The sequence below is a fragment of the Peromyscus maniculatus genome, chromosome 10 (genome assembly GCF_049852395.1).
Source record: "Peromyscus maniculatus bairdii isolate BWxNUB_F1_BW_parent chromosome 10, HU_Pman_BW_mat_3.1, whole genome shotgun sequence".
Classification (NCBI taxonomy): domain Eukaryota; kingdom Metazoa; phylum Chordata; class Mammalia; order Rodentia; family Cricetidae; genus Peromyscus; species Peromyscus maniculatus.
Window position 1 is genome coordinate 78,381,516 of NC_134861.1, and position 19,827 is coordinate 78,401,342.

General features: G+C 34.6%; 1 protein-coding gene across 1 annotated transcript in view; it reads right to left on the reverse strand.

Annotated features, from left to right (window-relative positions):
* The window catches only part of Tecrl (trans-2,3-enoyl-CoA reductase like), a 68,039-nt gene extending 48,746 nt beyond the window's left edge, over positions 1-19,293 (reverse strand). The window contains exons 1-2 of the mRNA XM_006985852.4: positions 18,946-19,293; positions 6,076-6,127 (exon numbers count right to left, since the gene is read on the reverse strand). Coding sequence (XP_006985914.1) covers positions 6,076-6,127; positions 18,946-19,173 — 280 coding nt within the window. The 5' untranslated portion in view covers positions 19,174-19,293. The remainder of the gene's footprint in view (positions 1-6,075; positions 6,128-18,945) is intronic.
* Between the last annotated feature and the right edge of the window lie 534 nt (positions 19,294-19,827).

Consider the following 19,827-nt stretch of genomic DNA (forward strand, 5'->3'; position numbering starts at 1 on the left):
CTGGACTGAGTCTACCAGGTTGACCTCAGTCCTCCGGGGAGACCTTGATCTGGAGGAGGTGGGAATAGGGGGTGGGCTGGGGGGAAGGGAAGGGGGGCAGGAAGGGGGAGAACAAGGGAATCCATGGCTGATATGTAGAACTGAATGGTATTGTAAAATAAAATAAAAGGAAAAAAATATATTTTTAAAAATTGAATTTTACATTCTTCTAGTTAGGACCAAATATCCAGAGGTATTTCTTCTGTAAAAATAGGATATTATTTTTTACGAATTTTTAAAGTTCTTACTAACTATACCTTGAATGAAATTACATCAAAGAAAATTTTGTACAGCAAAAATGTTTAAAAGTCAATGCTTTGTAGAAATAAGTGTTTAGTACCAGTTTTTTAAAATATTTTATAAGTTCTTTAATTTGGGAGAGTATCACTGTTTTCAAATTATTTCTTGAAATTTATCTACAGTGGATGAATTAGTAGGGATTGCTTTTCCTCCCATGTTTTTTCTTTTTGAGATTGTCTACTGAATTACAGAAACAAATGCAAATAAAACAGGAATTTGGGGGAGAATTACTTCTGAGTAGACTTCAATTTTAAGAGGTGTACTGCTATTACTAATGATACAGTGTTCCATTAATCTTCCTCCCTTATTCTGTGTAGATCAGGAACTTTATGGTAGCTGCTCCAGATCACAGCATAAAATCTGCTTTTTCTCCCTATTCTCAATTGGTAACTCAGAAAGAGTAATATGAATAAGAATATTTGATGGTTTTTTAATGTTCTTTTTCAGTTAATATAAAAAAGAATGCTAAAAGGAAATCAACCATTTGAATTACATTTGGTGCAGGAAAATTTTGTTCTTGAGAAAGGAATAGTGAAACATCCTTTTTTTTTAATCTAGTAAAAGAAAAATATTCTAACATTTCTTACTTTCAAATCACACGTGTTTATTTTCACATCACCCATTATCAAAATTGTTCTCATATGTAAATAAGAATCAACCTCAAAAGCAAAACTAAGTCATTCAGCATATTATGATTCTGCAATAAGAACTCGGCCCCTTATGTAGAAGAATATGTAAATATCCCAAAGTTTAGATATTAATGTATGAAGTATTCATTCAGTGACCAGCATGAAGGCTCAGCAGGTCAAGGCACTTGCAGCTTGCAGCTAAGCCTGATGGCAAGCTGAGTTCAATCCCCAGGATTCATATACTGTAAAAAGAAATCCAACTTGCAAAACTTTTCCTATGACCTCCACTGTCATACCATGTCACACATGTGCAAATACACATATACATACACAGACAGACAAAATAAATACAAAAATTTAATTTAAAAATCCATTCAGAGCAATTATATACTAGATCTGTTCTGTACATGAGCATCATAAATTGTCTAAAGATAGCCAGGCAGAGCTGGTGCACACCTAAATTCCAGCACTAGGGAGGCAGAGGCAGGCGAATCTCTGCATTGAAAGCCAGCCTAATCTACAGAGGAAGTTCCAGGACACCCAAGGCTATACAAGGAAACCCTGTCTTGAAAAAAGAAAATCAAACAAACAAACAAAAAACATCCCCCAAAAAGGTGTAATCAAGAATTTAGAGAAAGATTAGGAAATGTATTCCTAAACATTTAGCACATTAGATATATCAGAATTTTATTTCTGGAAATGGAAAGGTTTTCTTAAAATAGATTTCTGTCTACAATTAGACAGTTCATAAGCAAAAAACAAATAGCTGGATGCAGAAAAACGTTATTATTATACGGTGATGGAATGACATACACTGCTGAGAAACATAAGGCCAGCATCTGAGTATCTCTGCTTTAGAAAAGCAAATGTCTAGTTGATGAAGAGAAACACAAATGTTTCAGTGTTTTGCCTCTTAATTTTAGACAGACATCTCCACACCATAAATGTTAATGTGTATAATGTTACCATTTTTATCTTTGAGCATTCAGAAGACATACAGACTTTCAGAGTGAAAATCTAAAGCGATTGACTATATGAAAAGCATTCATGAATTACATTGACATAGTGTGTATTTCATTATCTTAGATGAGCTCACGCATGTCAGTACTCTCCCATGCACAAAGCCCTCATCGAGCCCGCCTATGTGTTTATGCACAGATGTAAGTATCAGGGCAAAAAGCAGCTTCTGTTTTCTGGGTTGCTTATGTCAAGGACAAATGACAGCATGATCTCCAGGAGCCATATACTTTGTTTCAGTAATTTGTTTGTAAAGCACGAGTCTTTATATATTGAACTTGTGTTTTTGAATACACATGGTCTAAGCATGTGAAAAGTAAGGGTGAATAATGGATGATTTTTTTCTTTTCAGAAACTGAAATATATGTGTGAGGAATGTGGATAGAGACATTTGTTGATAGTCAAATAATGTAAAGAGCATTTGCAAAGCATTGATTGCTACATGTTACTGTAAAAGTTAGGGAAAGTAAAATAACACAGATTATGAGAACAGCATTGGGCCATTTGTAGCACACACACACACACACACACACACACACACACACACACACACACACCATAAAGATGGTGCTGGAATGAAAAGGGAATGAACAGTATATAAGAATAGACAAGGAAGTGAGAAAAATACATGTATCCCTTTTAAAGTTTGGAACTGTACTTGCCACATGTGAAGCAATGAACAAAATCTTGGCAAGCAAAAGGTTCAAAATTCATAAATACCCTGTAAATTTGACATAGAATATGACAGATAATTATTCCTTATGATCCACAGTATCAAGTGACTAGTTGAATTTAATTCCTAATTAAGTAAGTAGGGATTAAGTGAAAGATTATCAATAAGCTTAAAATTGAGCATGCTAAACAGAGCTTGCCACAATATACCAAGATTGCATATAAAATGCCGAGATGCTAGCTTAGCAGAATATGTAGAGAGCAGGATAGATTTTGTTTTTAATTATTTTGAGTCATGATAAATGTTATACCTTGAAACTGGAGAACCCATAGAGACAAAAAAAGAAAATTCTCCAAAACCAGAAAGAAAGTACAAAATCTTAAAATTAGGCAGGTAGAGTTAATCAATTACCTAAACATCATCAATCACCATCAAGGAAATGCAAATCAAAAATTATACTGATGTTCATTCTCATCCTGACCAAAATTAAGTTCACCAAGAAAACAAAATGCAGCCGGGCTGTGGTGGTGCACACCTTTAATCCCAGCACTTGGGAGGCAGAGCCAGGAGGATCTTTGTGAATTCGAGGCCAGCCTGGTCTACAGAGTGAGATCCAGGAAATGTACAAAACTACACAGAGAAACTCTGTCTCAAAAAATTAAAAAAAAAAAGAAAAGTAAAAAGAAAAAAATGCTGCCATTGTATAAGAAAGAAAAAAAAAACTATGTCCTATTTATGTTCTATTTGTTGCATTATAACATGGTACAGGCACTGTGAAAATCAGTTTGAGAGAGAGAGAAAGCAACATTTACAACATCCAGCTATACCATTTATGTGTACTTCCTCCAAAGAGTCAAGAGATAACCTGTATACTCACATTTATTGTGACATTGTTCACAATAACCAGGTAATGAAATTACTCTGGGTTCCCATTGACAATAACAGCAATGAAGAAAATGTGGTATGTACACAGTGAAAATTTACTTGACAAAGATAATATGACATTTATAGAAAAACAAATGGAATTAAGGATCAGTATATTCATGAAATAAGTCAACCCCACAAACACAAATGTCCTGTGTGCTGTCTAGTATGTGCTCGTGTGTCTCATAAGGTATGTGTTTGTTTGTGGTGGGGGAGAGGAAACTAGAAGAGTACCTGTAGTCTGACTTTCTTTGGTACACCAGCTTCCAAATAATGACATGGAGACTTATTACAAATTATGAAAGTTGGCCTTTAACTTAGGCTTGTTCCCAACTAGCTCTTATAACTTAAATTAACACATTTCTATTAATCTATGTTCTGCCACATGGATATTTACCTATTTTCCATTCTATATGTCCAACTCTCTATATCTCGCTGGCATCTCTCATGCATCTCGATTCTTACCTTTGAGTTCTCTTTTTCTCCAGGAGTCCCCAATACCTGCCCTGCCTAGCTATTGGCCATTCAGCTTCTAATTAAACTAGTCAGAGTGTCACATCTTCACACAGGATAAACAAATATCCAACAAGAGACTCTATCGGATGGGAAAAGAAGGAGTGAAATAAATACTAATAGAGAAGTGATTATTGTTAAGGTACACTATATGAGTGTATAAAGGTATCATAATAAAAAGCTGTTGAACAGTAAACATGGAAATGGATTAAGTTAAATAAGAATTTTTCTAGTAAGAAACAATCTCTTGTGAGGAACAGTTTATTTATTCATTTACTTATTTATGACATTAATAATTTGAATTTTATACTTCAAAGCCTGAAGACATGATAAGAAGTTAATTTAGTATCAGAAAATAAAGTTTGTAAGCCCTAAAGCTATAGTACAAAATAAAAAAATGCTAGAATATACATTCTATCTTTAAAAGAAAGAAGCATCATTTAAATAAAGGTATTTTTATTTTTTAATAAGCCTAATAAATATTAGAAATAGGACTGTGAAGAATTAATTAACTAGCTAATAAGTCTCAAGTCTTATTATAGCTGTTAAAACTGATCACACTTTTGCCAGTGGAGTACTTCTCAAATTTTGTACAAATTGTCCTTAATTTTTAAGTCACTTTCAAATGTCTTCTCCCTTAATTGCTACACTTCCCCCTGTCTGAACTTCTGACATTTTAAAGTTTAACATTCCAATTACTGGTTTAATGCAATATGTGCTTCCTGCTAATATTGTGCTACCTCTAAATAAATGTACATAGAGTAGAAATAAGCAGGGAATACTGTGTGCATAACCGTGGTAATTACATACATAGATTATGTAATTAGATAAAAATGATTTTTTTTTCTCTAGCTTTTCACTCTTTATCTCACTGGGGCTTGGAACTTAAGAGCCACATGTTCCTGAGCATTGCAGGCAGGGTGTAAAGACATGTACCACCACATCTGATGTTTGATAAAGAATTCTGTGGTTTAAAAACTTAATACTTAAGAAATTCCATTTTTTATAAAACATTGGCACACAATGACAGAGACTTTCACTCTCAAGTCAATGATAGAAAAGTGAATCTAGGGAAGCTATGTGAACATCCCTTACTTTGCTTTTTCTTGGATCTTGGTGTAATGACCTATTCAGTCCTTTCGGCATATCCAAACTCTACATGTCTATAAGGCAAAATGTCAGAACTTGCCTTCCCAAAGCACCTTAAATGGTAAGCAGTTTTCCAATAATTATATTCTTCATTTTTATATGTTTTTCAACAGCACATGATAAGAAAATTCCTCCAAAATGTTTGTATACTTTATCTATATATTAACTAATTGTAATTCCTGGTTTTATTTTTTTGTTCCTTAAGATGTACATTGAATCTTCTATATGGGTCTTTTTCTATGAATGACATTACTACTTACATTGTCACTGAACTAGTCATATCATAAAATAGTTATCTATAAACCAATATATCAATATTTTCTATTTCTCCTAAGAGAAATAATTTATTTATTCTGTTGGTTTTTATCTTCAAATTTTATTCAATAGCTCAACATACTAACTTATGAATTCAAAATTTTTCCCAATTCACATGGCTCTCTTAAATACAAATAATGATGAAAATACATCTTAAAATGAATACAAGAAAAGAAATATAATGAGATATATTAAACCGTAAGGCATTAAATTAAACCTCAGTTTGGATTGTTCTTGAGATATAATTCAGTAGCTATGCACATGGCTTCTGAACATATGGCATGAAGATCCATTCTCAGTACTGACAAAAAGCTGTTGAATATTAAATCATCAATAACAGTATCAAGTGTGAGAATTATTATATTCAAGAATTATTAAGTTCAAAATTATTAATGATATCTGTTTCAAAACATAGCTTTCCTGTGTTTGCTCTATAGACAAACCTGTTCTCATAGACAAATTTGTATCAATTTGAAAATAAGTTGACATAAATTTTAATAGATAAATAAAACTCACATGCTTTGTGAAACTTTTGTTTGACATCATGAATAGTTGAAGTTTGAGTTACCTGAAAGAGGAAAATACAATTGTAAGAAAAAATAATAATTTCTGCTAAACAAATATTTAAGAAAACATATTAACATTAATAAATATATATAAATTTATAATTTTGGATAACTTTTAAATTCTACTTTAACAAGTATTGCAATAGTGATATGATGTTTGAAAAAAGTATTTGTATAAAGCAATAGTAGTTTAATTCCAATCAATATATTCCTCTAAAATATATTTTTAAAAATGTCATACATTCAAAATATTTGGTTTCAGTCTTCAACTGTCAAGAGAATATGTACAAGTAAAAGGGCTTATTGAGAGACAGATGCTGGAGAATGTGAATTTGAGTCACACAGAATGTACAATAGAAAATGTATAATACATAGGACTCTCATGGGACAAGTCACTTACATGATCTCATTACTGGCTTTATGCTAAAATATTTAATTCAAATTCTCAACTGAATATACTAAAAGTGCACTAAAACATATATGAGGTACTTTATAAAATGGGTTGAACATAGTTTAGATGTAATTATTGAAAATAATTCACTGCAAAAATGAATGCAATTTGTTTTTATTTATTTACATTGGAAAATTATTGAAGCTGCTAACAGTTTCTTCCTAACACATCAAACTATCATAGGATTTCTGGACTTTCTATTCATGTCAAACTTCTGAGCTCAAAATCCCTTTTATCTTTCACTCTTGCTTACAAATAGTCCTTCAAACACATCTTCATGATCACTTAATACAACTTGTTTTGTTCTACAGTATGCGCAGAAGATTGGTGAAATATATGATAATTATATGTGGACATGTTTATTCTGTTTGATTAATTTCTAAATATGGATAGTTTAAATTGTTAAATAAAATATGCATGAGAAATAATGCACAGAATAATTCTCCAATTGCTTAGCATTGTATTATATTTAAGCTACAGATAAACAATGAATATATCTATTTTACCTTATCTTCACTGCTTAATGAAACTATGATTAATATTATAGTATTATTAAGAGTTTTACATTAGTGACAGTTACCACCCTTAGCGAGGACCCAGGTAGGCTACCTGTACTCTCTTTCCACTACTCCATTCTGATCTATCTAATTATTCTTATTCTCCCCACTACCAGTTCCTCACTTCATCCTCCCAATGGAATACATCCCCTTGGTATTCAGCTGCCATTACTCCTGGTACATACACAGAGTTCCCTTAGTTCTTCATCTCCATCTTTCCTCAGCCATTCTACTCATTCCTTTGTGAGTACCCTCACAATGAGGTGACCATTAATCTAGGGTCCTCACAGTTACATTAGGTGGAGACCAATGTAAACTACCTGTGTCTTCCTTCCCTTCTTCCATTCTAGTCCCCCTAGGGTACAATAATCCTTTCTCTGCTGTCCACATCAGCCCCTTCTCAAGATCATCCTATTCCCTTGACATTCACTGACATCTGTGGTAGACCTGGTTCTACCCTTGTGGCACAAAACTGGATCCCAAACACTACTTAAGAGAACTGAGAAAAGGTACCAAGCCACATGGCTAAACATAGATAAGAATTATGAATTAAATTAAGTGTAAGAGCTAGTCAGTAATAAGCCTGAGCTAATGGCCAAGCAGATATAATTTAAAAAGAAAAAGAAAAAAAGAAACCTCAAGAATCAGCCCAGTTTCCCTAGTGGATAGCTTATAACCACCACACACACTTAACTAGTCTGGGAATGCTTGGAATATGAACTCAGAATTTCAACCAGCACTTCAGATCTGTGACCAGTTGGAATCTAAACACTAAAATTCAAAAGTGATCCCAAGACTGCAAGCTAAGCACCATTCTACTAATATAGAACCTTTCAGACTGAGGAATAGCACTCAAGGAACTGAAAACCCATAGCACACCAAAAAATAGCAAAAGATATTTAACTCTAAATACAAATATACAAGCACAAAAACACAAAAAAGAACAAACAAGATAATATGCCTTCTCCAGAAACCAGGACTTTAATATTTTCTAGAAAACTAATTTAAATGAAGCATAAGAGAAGGACTTCAAAATAGAAATCATGACTAGGGTCAATGATTTCAAAGAGGCTGTGCATAAGTACTTCAATGAAGAATTTGTAAAAAACAGAGTTGAATGAAGTGAGAAAAACAATTTAAGATATTTAAATTGTAATATAATATAATTTGATATAATTTGATTAAGAATTGAAAAACTAAAGAAAAGGCCAGTTGAAATAAAAAAAAACTCAAGGAAAAAAAAAACAAAAAAGTTCAGTGCAAGTCTTTGCAACAGATTGAATGAAGTGGGAGAGAGAATTTCAGGTCTTGAAGAGAAGGTAGAAGAAATGGGTAAGACAATTCATACACAGAGCATTGAATGCTTTTGACTGCAAAATAAATACCCCGGTAGTTTCCGTGAAGGCTTATTATCCACTTAATTTTCAGCCAGTTTTTCAGAATCTTCTGAAGGAAGACTGAATATCACATTAACTTAGTTGTTGTCATAAGTAATTCAAATATACAAATAAATAAATAAACACTCTTATATTGGAAACTCTAAAATTCTCTTCATTAATGTTTCTTATAAGAAAGCAATCAAATTAATATGTAATCAAGGTAAATAGAGTTTTTTAGCTGAACCAAAAATGTGCATCTACAATTTAGCAGATTGTAGTTGAGGCTTGGCACGTTTGTTGGTTTGCCAACATTTAAGTTGACAAAAATAAAGTTTTCACATGGAAGAAATCAAAGTTGTGACTGCTTTGACCATCTGTGGTTTGTTTCTAGAAAACTGTCCACACTATCATTGCTTGTAAAACTATATTTTTGTCATTTTTCTGGGAGCTCTTAAAATTGACCCGATACCTCAGAAATACTGTCAATAGCTCCTTTTTGAAAATAAAAACTAAATGATTAGAAAAACAATAGCCCTTTTAACACATTTGTCAGAAATTTTCAATTTTGAACCATAAATCAGCAAACCTTTGGAAAATTGTTCCCACACATATAGAAGAAAACAGAATAAAATTAAGTTGAACACAAATGATTAAATATTAAGATGAGAAAACAGTCACATGCACATGGAAAACCACATATTCAAACATTCAACGCAGGGATTGCCATCTGATGAGAAGTGTAGTGTGTCTTGGTGGTCTCAGAACAGAAAGAAGAGCACAGGCCAAAAGTAGTAAATCTAAGATTAACCCAGGAAAGTGGAACAACAACATCTGTAAATTTCTATTACAAGCTTTTAGTTTAGAAAATGTGATAAGTTGAAAATTTGCTTTAGAATATACAAGGATTTCTTTAGAAAGCATGCAATACTTTCCTACTAAGCAATATTTAGATAGTTAAAAAACACATATGCAAACTAAGTTTCATAACTTCTAGGACTTCTTCAGTATTTTATAGAGGAGCAAGGATTTTCAGTTTGAATGCTATTGACACCAAATTGTGGATATATAAAAACTCCAGTTTATTCAAGATTTGATTGTAGTGGGTAGCCATTCCAGCTTGGTTCTGGAAGTTCCAACCCCCATTGAGACTCTGGCAACTGTCACGCCTACGAGGCGGGGCGAGGGGAGGCGCCTGGGGCACCGAGAGCTAAGATGGTCTTTCAGAAATCCTGCTTCTGAAAATGGTCTGTCAGATACTCTAGGCCTGTAGCCAATTTGAATGCACCAACAATGCTGAGAAACATTAGGTGACTGTCCAGGCTGCCAGCTGTCTTGGTCTACTCTTGCAAGATTCCCGAAAGTTGCTTGCATCCATCTACCATTTCTCAGGGACCATTATGTTCCTTCTCAGGTCTTTGATGGGATTGAAGACTAGCAGTTATAGTTACAACTTAGTATATATAATATCTTAGATAGAACATATTAAGTATTAGGTTCAGGTTCTTTAGGATAGGACACCTTTGAATGATCTTTATAACATGCTGTTTACCTATGCTCTATACTTCTCTGGATTTTAGTATGTGTTTCTTGCTTGATATTGTTTGCATTGGTTGTAGTTACATCTTATCTAGGTCATTATCTCTCATTATTTCTGGACAATATTTGATAACCATTCCTTTGTATATAGTCTTGTATTAGTTTAGAACCTTCTTATTTAGACAAAAAGGGGGTGATGTAGTGGGTAGCCATTCCAGCTTGGTTCTGGAAGTTCCAACCCCCATTGAGACTCTGGCAGCTGTCACGCCTACGAGGCGGGGCGAGGGGAGGCGCCTGGGGACCCGAGAGCTGGATGGGCCAGCGCTCGCTCTGGGCGCTCTCTCGGTGCCGGAACGCTGACCGGTGCAGATTGACTGTGCAGAGCTCCGGAGAACACCGCTGGACTGCATTACACCTTCCCCAGACCCTGCGACCTACCCATTACTTAATTTGTGAGTTACGCCATTAGATAAATATCCTTTTAACTACGTGGAGTGGCCAAAATAATTTCTCCAATATTTGATTTTAAATTTCACTTATTAACTAGTAGTGGAAGAGATCCATAATGTAACAGCACTCTAGATAATGAATCCAGTCATCTAAATTCTTATCGTGGTAGAGTATATCTATTTAACTGTGGCTGGGGATGTAGACCAGCCCCTAGACTTGCTTAAAAGGCATGGAAGTCTGTGTTTGATTCCCAGCACCCCAAAAACTTGGTATAATGGGTACTCCTATAATCTTAGCACTTAAGAGGTGAAGACAAATGGTTGAAGCATTCAAGGTCAGCCTCATAAACATTGCAAGTTACATGTAACCCTGAATTCTGTAAAACTGTCTCAAGGAGGATGGGGTTGCAGGAAACTTGTAGGTTATTAAATATATTTCTTTATAAACTCAATGTAAAAATATCAAATATGTCATTCTGATAAGAAACTGAGGACTAATATATATGTCAATTTCTTTAAAATATGCTCCCTGAAAGTTTTAAACAACATTCATCTGAATAAGTATGATTATAAACAGCACCATAATAGTACCAGTAGACTATGTGAAAATTTCACTAGAAGTACATCTTAAAACAGAAAACACATTAGAAAAATAATAAAGAAATTACGATGCTTTTTATTTTTGAAATTTTCCCATGTTCAGGGTATAATTAGCATCACATTTATTAATTTTTTAATTTTTATTTTATTTTATTTTATTTTATTTTGGTTTTTTTCGAGACAGGGTTTCTCTGTGTAGCTTTGTGCCTTTCCTGGGACTTCACTTGGTATCCCAGGCTGGCCTCGAACTCACAGAGATCTGCCTGCCTCTGCCTCCCGAGTGCTGGGATTAAAGGCATGCGCCACCACCGCCCGGCTAGCATCACATTTATATTGACTTGTGTTCAAACTCTGATTAAATTAAGCTCAGATAATAGCCAGTTTTCATTTGGTGACATATAAATGACAAGGAGGTAGTAAGTCTGTGTTCAGCAATGCACAGACTTGTATAGACAAATAAAGAACTCATTAAGACAGCAATTTACTAAATGCTTGGCCAGGAGAAATTGCTAATTATGTTAGAGTATGAATTTCAAAATCAAATAATTGATAATTGCAATGTTAAATGTCTTTAAACAAGAAATAACTTTAAATATTTATTTTAGAAGCTTTGGAAGCACACAATGTGAAAAATTAAATGGCCACAATACCGAAAGACAATTAATAATTAATTCCTGCTTTACTAAAGTGAAAAGAAAATGAAAACAGAAGCACATCATCCCTTTGCTTAAAAGAAAAAATACCAGATGTACAGACCATTAAAAACGAATCTCTTGAGAAGATAGCATGTGGCATTCATAGACATCAAGCTAAAATAGATGGGTGGGATCAGGTTACTTCCTTAAATCCTAGCAGATCAACAGGGATTATTTAAAGACCTTCAGCTTGAAAATCCACCAATAAAACATGATATCCTAGTGGTGTGGAGCCTGAGAAGTTTGCAAGTGGGAAAATGTTCAGCGAGGAGGAAGGAACACCTAGTTGGCTTTCCTGGCTAAGCTCCTTTAGGGTGTTTCTATTGCATTATGGCTTCTATCAAAGCCTACAAGAGCAGCAAGGTAGGGCATTTAGAGGAAATAACTGTTACTTTAAAAATGCCATTATTGTCAAAGATACCCCCACCCCACCCCCACCCCACCCCCACCCCACCCCCACCCCACCCCCACCCCACCCCCACCCCACCCCCACCCCTGTCGATAATCCTTCCATGTGCTGCAGACATTGGACACATTAAGTGGAAGAGATTTCTATAGCTATTCTAAATTTGCTGTGTTAAAAAAGGACACTCTAGGAGTTAGGGTTGGGGTAGGGAATTAGCTCAGTGGTAGAGCATTTGACCAGCAAACAAAAGACCCTGAGTTTTATCTTCAACCTTACCCAGCCCAAAAATTAAAAAACACTGAACACTTTAGCTGAACTCACCCAGTTCCTTTTCCATACCTCTTAAAAACAAAACAAAACAACAACAAAAACTTGTGTTATGTTTACTTATGTCCAACTATTTGTATATGATTATCATTTAATAATAGGAATATCTGAAGAGTATAAAACATTTTTGTTTTGGTGTGATTTCCAAGCTAAGGTCTGAGAGAGTGGCTCACTTCTGGAAGATACTGTATATGCACTTGGATTCAGGAATTTTTTCACATATCAATATGCATTGATGTTCAGGCTTTTAAATCAGGGGTATGACGTTCACAAAGATTCCATGCACTTCCTTTCATTTACATTGATCCATCATTTGGTTGCTTTAAATAGCTAATGCATGACAAATGATATGTAAATAATTGGTATGCTTTAGCTTTTAGAGAATGTTGATAAGAATAAACATTCTGGATAATTGATAAATGTACTGTACAGAGGCTCTTTTTTAATTACTTTTTTTAAATTTTTTAAATTGATTTTACCTACCAACCACAGATCCCCCTCTCATCCCTCCTCAATATATCAATAATAATTGATATATAATAATTAAACTTATGAAGATGCTCTCTGTAGGGAATGGGTTGATGGATAAGAAAAGATATTGGTTGGTCAATAGGTTTAAAATTGAATTTAAATAGTTGTTAAGATTAACAAATTCTGGAGGTTTTCACACATGAAGCTGACTATACTCAATAATAAAGCACTAGTAGCTAAAAATAACTAAAAGAGGATTTTTAAATGTTCTCCACACAATACCCTGATCAGTATTTGTAGTAATAGATATGCTGCTTGGTCTATTTATCCACTACCATTCCACAATGCATACACCCACCTAAGCAACCCATTAACCCATAAATGTACACTAATGTTGTCTGTCAAATAAAAATAGGATGGAACTTTCAAATGGAAGTACTTTTCTCAACCAGTTTCCTACTGTTGAGTTGTCTTGTCCAGCCTGAATATAATGGGCTTTTGCCTTGTCTTATTGCTTCTCATCTTGCCACATTTGGTTGCTGTCTCCTGGAGGACTGCTCTTTTCTGAAGGAAAGTGTAAGCAGGGTGGATATGGGGAGGAGGGAAGAAGATGGGAACAGTGAGCTGTGGAAAGAGGGTAAAATGTGGTCCGGATGCATGATATGAGAGAAGAATCTGTTTTTCATTAAAAAAGTTGAAGGGATATTACATATGATTTTATTGTTTTACTGACTTAAAGCTTATGTTTTATTCATGTTTACATTTTAACTAATGCTATTTTATTTCTCATATGTAAAAACATAAACTACACAAGACCCATCCTCTGCCTCAAATAGTAAAGAAAACACATTGTTCAGTGCTTCTTATACTATAAATGGTAAATGATAATATTATTTTCTTAGGAATAAGAAATGTTGGACAATATCCAATAAAATAACCCCCTCTCAGGTGTCCTATAAGGTTCTGACAGATCTGAATTAGATAATCATGAGCTGCTAGGTGTATCATTCTATAACATAGAAAACAGAGGGAAATTGACTTACAATAAAGCAGGAAGGACTAAGTGTGAAAGAAACAGGGAGCAGATCAGGGATGCCGATAAAAGGTGGATGAAAAGAAACAACAATCTTTTAGAGGCATAAATGTGAAATTTTGAAAAAAAAAAAAAAGCCAAAATCAATGTAATGAAAAAGTCATATCCATTTTAGAGCAGAATAGCTTAAAGAACTAACATGTTGGTTATAATTTTCAAGAGGTATTTAAAGTGGTGCTAGCCACAGTTAAGAATTTTCAGAATTTCTGGATTTTATTTAAAGACACACTTTTTTTTTTTTTTTTTTTTTTTTTTTTGGAGACAGGGTTTCTCCATGTAGTTTTGGTGCCTTTCCTGGAACTCACTCTATAGACTAGGATGACCTTGAACTCACAGAGATCTGCCTGCCTCTGCCTCCCGAGTGCTGGGATTAAGGACATAAGCCACCACCACCCAGCTAAAGACACACTTTTTAAAGTGATCTAATTCTACTATCGTCTCCATTGTTCTGTAACAGTAGCTCATATATGTACCATTGTGGTGGTGTGTATGAAGTGGGGAAAGGTTAGTGCTTTATTTCTGTGAAATCTTTAGAAAGATTCTGTTGGGGAAAGAGTAAACAAAATAATAAAAGAAAAAGACCTCATTTTCTTCTGAACAAAGATCAAATAAAACAGAATGGGAGGACACAGGCATACTTACCACTTGCAGTGTTTTATGTCCTACACTGAGTATGTATGCGCCTTAACAGCAGATAAGCTTCTGACATTTTTAAAAACAGGAGACAATGATAGGAGCTAATTGTTAATAATTCACTATTTCCTAAAAATATATTTTCATGTAGTCTCTTATATTTGATGTCCCAATAATCTCTTAGGAATGACAATGTATTTTAAAATTCTTCATTTTATCAATATTAATTAGTTCTATTATTTTAGTCATTCATTAAAATACCTTAGGTAAGCAAAAATCTCTAAGTGATTCATTAAAAGCAACATAGCCTTTGCTATCAGAGTAAAATTGCCTACTGTATACTTATGCACTAATTTATAGATAAATTATATCTAACCATCTATGGGAAAAATAAGGAGAAATCCTTCATTTAATAGAATGATATGAAGCAATGTCTTTGTGTAAAAATAAATTTACACTGACTTTAATTACAGCTTGGTTTAGAAAATAGGAAATGTGTACCCTTGTGTTACACTCCTCCAATTTTAAACCATCATGTCAGAACAAGAGAGCAATAGCCAGGCTCTCAGTTTGGATAGATGTCATTTACTAAACACATATGGAATAAAACAGTGCCAAGGGTTGCTCTAAATGCAGAAGATGCTGAAGTGAAAGAAACAATAAAACCTCTGGATCTGTGGATCCAACATACTATATATAGTCAGACCAAGTAACACAATTAAAGATAAAACACTACTATGGAGTAGCCGATGTAGAAAATGAAAGGGGGTAGGGGGAATCATGTTGGCGTGCATTGAAGGTTCAGCAGACAGAAACAGCCCGTGGGAAAATGTGACAGTTCAAACCAAAAGGCAGGCCTGGCCTCGTTGCCAGGTGGAGTGTATCATCTGACACACTTTAACGGCTAGCTCTGCTGTTCGTGTTGGGAATACACTGTCAGTGATAAGGACAATGCGGGGTGAAGATGGAAGCAGGCTAGCAGCAGAAGGCGCAGGAATTTGTCAGCGCCTGGATATGCTTTGAAGGTATTGTCAAGAAGATGGATTGCGTGTGGAGCGTGAGATTAGGAGATGAGTCACGACTCCCATGAGCATCTGGAGAGTTATTTGAAGTGTAGTTTCCATTGACAAACTTGGATATCTCTATGGAAGCTAATGAGTGGAAGATCAACATAAAGTCCACTTGTGGTATTTGAAAAGTCTAATTTTCAACTAAAGATATCAAAAGTAATGTCAAGTCATAAACATACAATGAAATTTATTAGCCTCTTTTTTCTTAGTATTCATATGTACAAATATTGTCTCTCCAAGTCATGAGTATAATTAAAAAGAACTTGGTTCACATTATGTTAAAGGCACTATCTTAAGAAGTCCCATATGTTATCAGCATCAGATATATTAAATTGGGCATGCCTATAAAAATACAGATAGAAGATGATGGAGATGATGATGATGATAGGCAGCCAGATAGATGATAGCACTGATCATAAATGCCTAATGAGTCAGGTGATGGTGAATCAGCAGAGATGGAAGGAAATAGCCACTGAAATATTATAGGAATAAAATGGTTTTGTAATTCAACACGTGTCTTGAGAAGATTTCTAATTGAGTAATAACAAAACATACTAGAAGCCCCCTGTGGCAGTATAGTAGAGAGAGCTGGGACACAGCAGTCCTTGCCACTGCCTCAAAGGTGATTCAGCAAGTTCCAGTTCTGAGACGTGAGGAGGATAAAGGAGGATAAAACAGCTTGGTTCAAATCAGAGGGGTGGAGTACTGGGGGTGCCTAAATGAAAACCTGAAGAAAGGAATAAGAGAAATGGGACACTTCATATCTACCCCATAATTCCCATGAGAAAGACAATAAAGAATAAAACTAACACACAGAATTAGTCTTTATTATGATTAAAAATTCAAACTCCTGCAAGTTATGAAAACAGTAACCAAAAATGCAATTCATCCATCTCTCTTTTCTCTCGTGTACCTTCATCACTTTGGACTAGTTACCAAATTATTAAATTAAAAAAGTAATAAAACAGAAACAAAAGAAGGAACTTATCAATGCAAAGCAGAGATTTCATTTAAAATGTCAAAATCTTACAGCTTTTGGGGGGGCGTTGGGGGGTGTCAGCTTGTAGAAGGTGACTGACATAGCATATACTGTGATCTGGGTTGAATCGCCCATAAGGAAGGAAAACAAAATAAAAGAACAGTGGGACAATGGGAGAAGAAAAAGGCAGAAAATCAAATAGGGATGGTGAGGAACCCAAAGTCAACCCCTTATTGTTAGAGTTGTTTCTAAAAAAAATTTACCACTGCAGAGGCAAGTCCAAGCACTTTCACAGCTGAAGTGTGGAATTCCTAAGAGAGTGACTTTCTGATGTTTTTTTTCTTCTTCCTTCCCCCCCCCCCAATTTAATCTTTTTTTATTTATTTTATAATTTGATTTAATTTTACATATCAGCCACGGATTCTCCTGTCCTCCTTCCTCCTGCCCTCCCCCCAGCCCGTCCCCCATTCCCATCTCCTCCAGGGCAAGGACTCCCCTGGGGATTCAGCTCATTCTGGTAAATCCAGTCCAGGCAGGTCCAGTCCCCTCCTCCCAGGCTGAGCCAAGTGTCCCTGTATTAGCCCCAGGGTTCAAACAGCCAGCTCACGCCCTGAGGACAGGTCCCAGTCCCAGTGCCTGAATGCCTCCCAAACAGATTAAGCTAATCTGCTGTCTCACTTATCCAGAGGGCCTGATCCAGTTGGGGGCTCCTCAGCAATTGGTTCATAGTTCATGTGTTCCCACTAGTTTGGCTATTTGTCCCTGTGCTTTTTCCAATCTTGGTCTCAACAATTCTCCAAGACCAGTTTAATCTTATGCAAGTGAAATTTTTCTAATTTCCTTAAAGAAAATATTAGGTATGAAAGCAATAATTGTAAAGTGTTTAATTTCTTACTATTTTAGGGTATAAAACCTTAACTTACTCCCTTACATTTTGTTCACTGCTTTATTCTCTTTTCTGCATTTTTTATGCATTCAGACATTATGACACTAAAATACTACAAATGTCAGCTGTCTCTCATGAGGCTTAAAGTTTTAAGTTTTCTTATTCCTGAAAGCATTATTTCAAAAAGCAAATAAAATACATTTACATTAAACAAAAACTGATCATATGAAACTTATATATCAAATTTCCCTTTACATAAAACACAGTCATCACCTACAGAAATATAGACATGTATGATTTGCATTTAGATACAAACAGATTATTGGAATTTCCTCAGTGTTACTTGAGACCTGAATTAAAATGTAACACATCTTAGCATTTATTTTGTACCTAAAAGTAAATCATTTTTTCAACTATCAAGTTACCTATAATATTATAGTTATTAAGTTTTAAAAGATATAATGTTTTAGACAGTTATGAAGGGCAGTGGACAGTTTCTATTTAGCACCCTTATCTAGCAGTCCACTTGCAGCATGGTTAAATGGAATAATTGACTGGATGTTTTGTTTAGACAAACAACAAACATTTGTGTCTCTATGAAACAAAATACATATTTTTTTACTGAAAACATCATTCTTCTAATAAATTAAAGTTACTTTTTTTTTTAAATAAGAGAAACATATTGGTATGTGATTTATGTACTTACATCTCCAGGGTTCATACTACAATTTCCTAACCTAAGACATTGAGATTTTATCATTCTTTTTAAAACATCTGTATGCAGATGGAGAGAGATGGTGCATTAAATAAGCTATACTCTAAGAATTTGAAGACTGTGCTTTAAAAAGGTAAAAATTTTAGAAAAGTAAACAACTCAAAACAATGTACTAAAATGCCTACATTTCAGATACATGATAATTTTTTTTTAGCTTTTGTGAGTTTTACTTCCTGTTTTTTACATGCCCTGTTAAATGGCATACATTTTATTGCTATAAAAGCATGAAGAGATGATCTTTTATCCAATCTGTGTTTCCTTATGAATGTTTCACTCTGGGATTATGGACAACACAACAGGCAATGAAGCAAAAATATTAAAATTATTATCTTGAAGTACATATAAAAATGCAGCAAATTTTTCTTGTTGAGACAGTAAATAAGGCATCTTGTTACTAAAAAAACAAGCTTAGAAATTAGAAATGCATTTAGCAAAGTTCTGTCAAGTAAATGAGAAGTCAGTAGTTAGTTCTGTGCTTCATAAGAAACATTTCAAAAGATAAATAAAGCTTACCTTATCCACAATACATATCTGTTTTCTTGTGTGAGCATCCAGAATTTCAATCTCGAAGTGAGTTGTTTTGGAAAGTTTGACTGCTCGAGCTGTTTTCAGCTGGCCTGCTGAGAGCACAAGTTGTGACAGAGAGTGGAAATTTCTTGTATTGTTCTTCATTGTGGACTGTGGAAGGCCCTGGGATAATAATTCCCTCTTGCGTTCCAGGGACTTGTGCCTTTTAAACATTGTGGGAACTGTCAGGGGAGTCTGGCATGTAAGCAGGAGACACTTGCAAGAGTGCTCCCTTTGCACCAGTTAAATACTGCTGCGGTAGTCCTGAGAGGTCAAGTGGCATGCCATTCCAGCAGTCCAGTTTTATTTAGCAGGCTCGAAAACAATGACTGATCTGATTTCTATATATAACACTATTGAGAATTGCTGCAGAGACATGAATTGCCTTCTGCATTTGAATTATTTCTTGCTTTCTCCTTTTATCTCTGCTACTTCTGAGTACTCTTATCTGAAATTCCAAAGCAAAAAAGAACAAAGTGTTTTCATTATCTCTCAATTCTGGATACAGTAATCTTCAAACCTATTACATACTGGTTCACATTCGTATATATTATACTTTAGTATAGTGACACCTTATAGGGTGAATTATAACACTGCAAAATATTATAGAACACATTTTAATTGTGTCTAAAGGTAAGGTCATTGCATATGTATGAAGACATTTGTAGGAAGAAATTTACTTTGTGACAGACTTACAAACAGTAGCCAAGAATGGGAGATACTGAACTTTCATAGAGACAAAATTGTCAAAGAGCGTGCATTTTAACCATGTGACCACAACAAAGACAAACTGGGAGACATTTAAAAAATAGTCTGTAAAAATGTAAA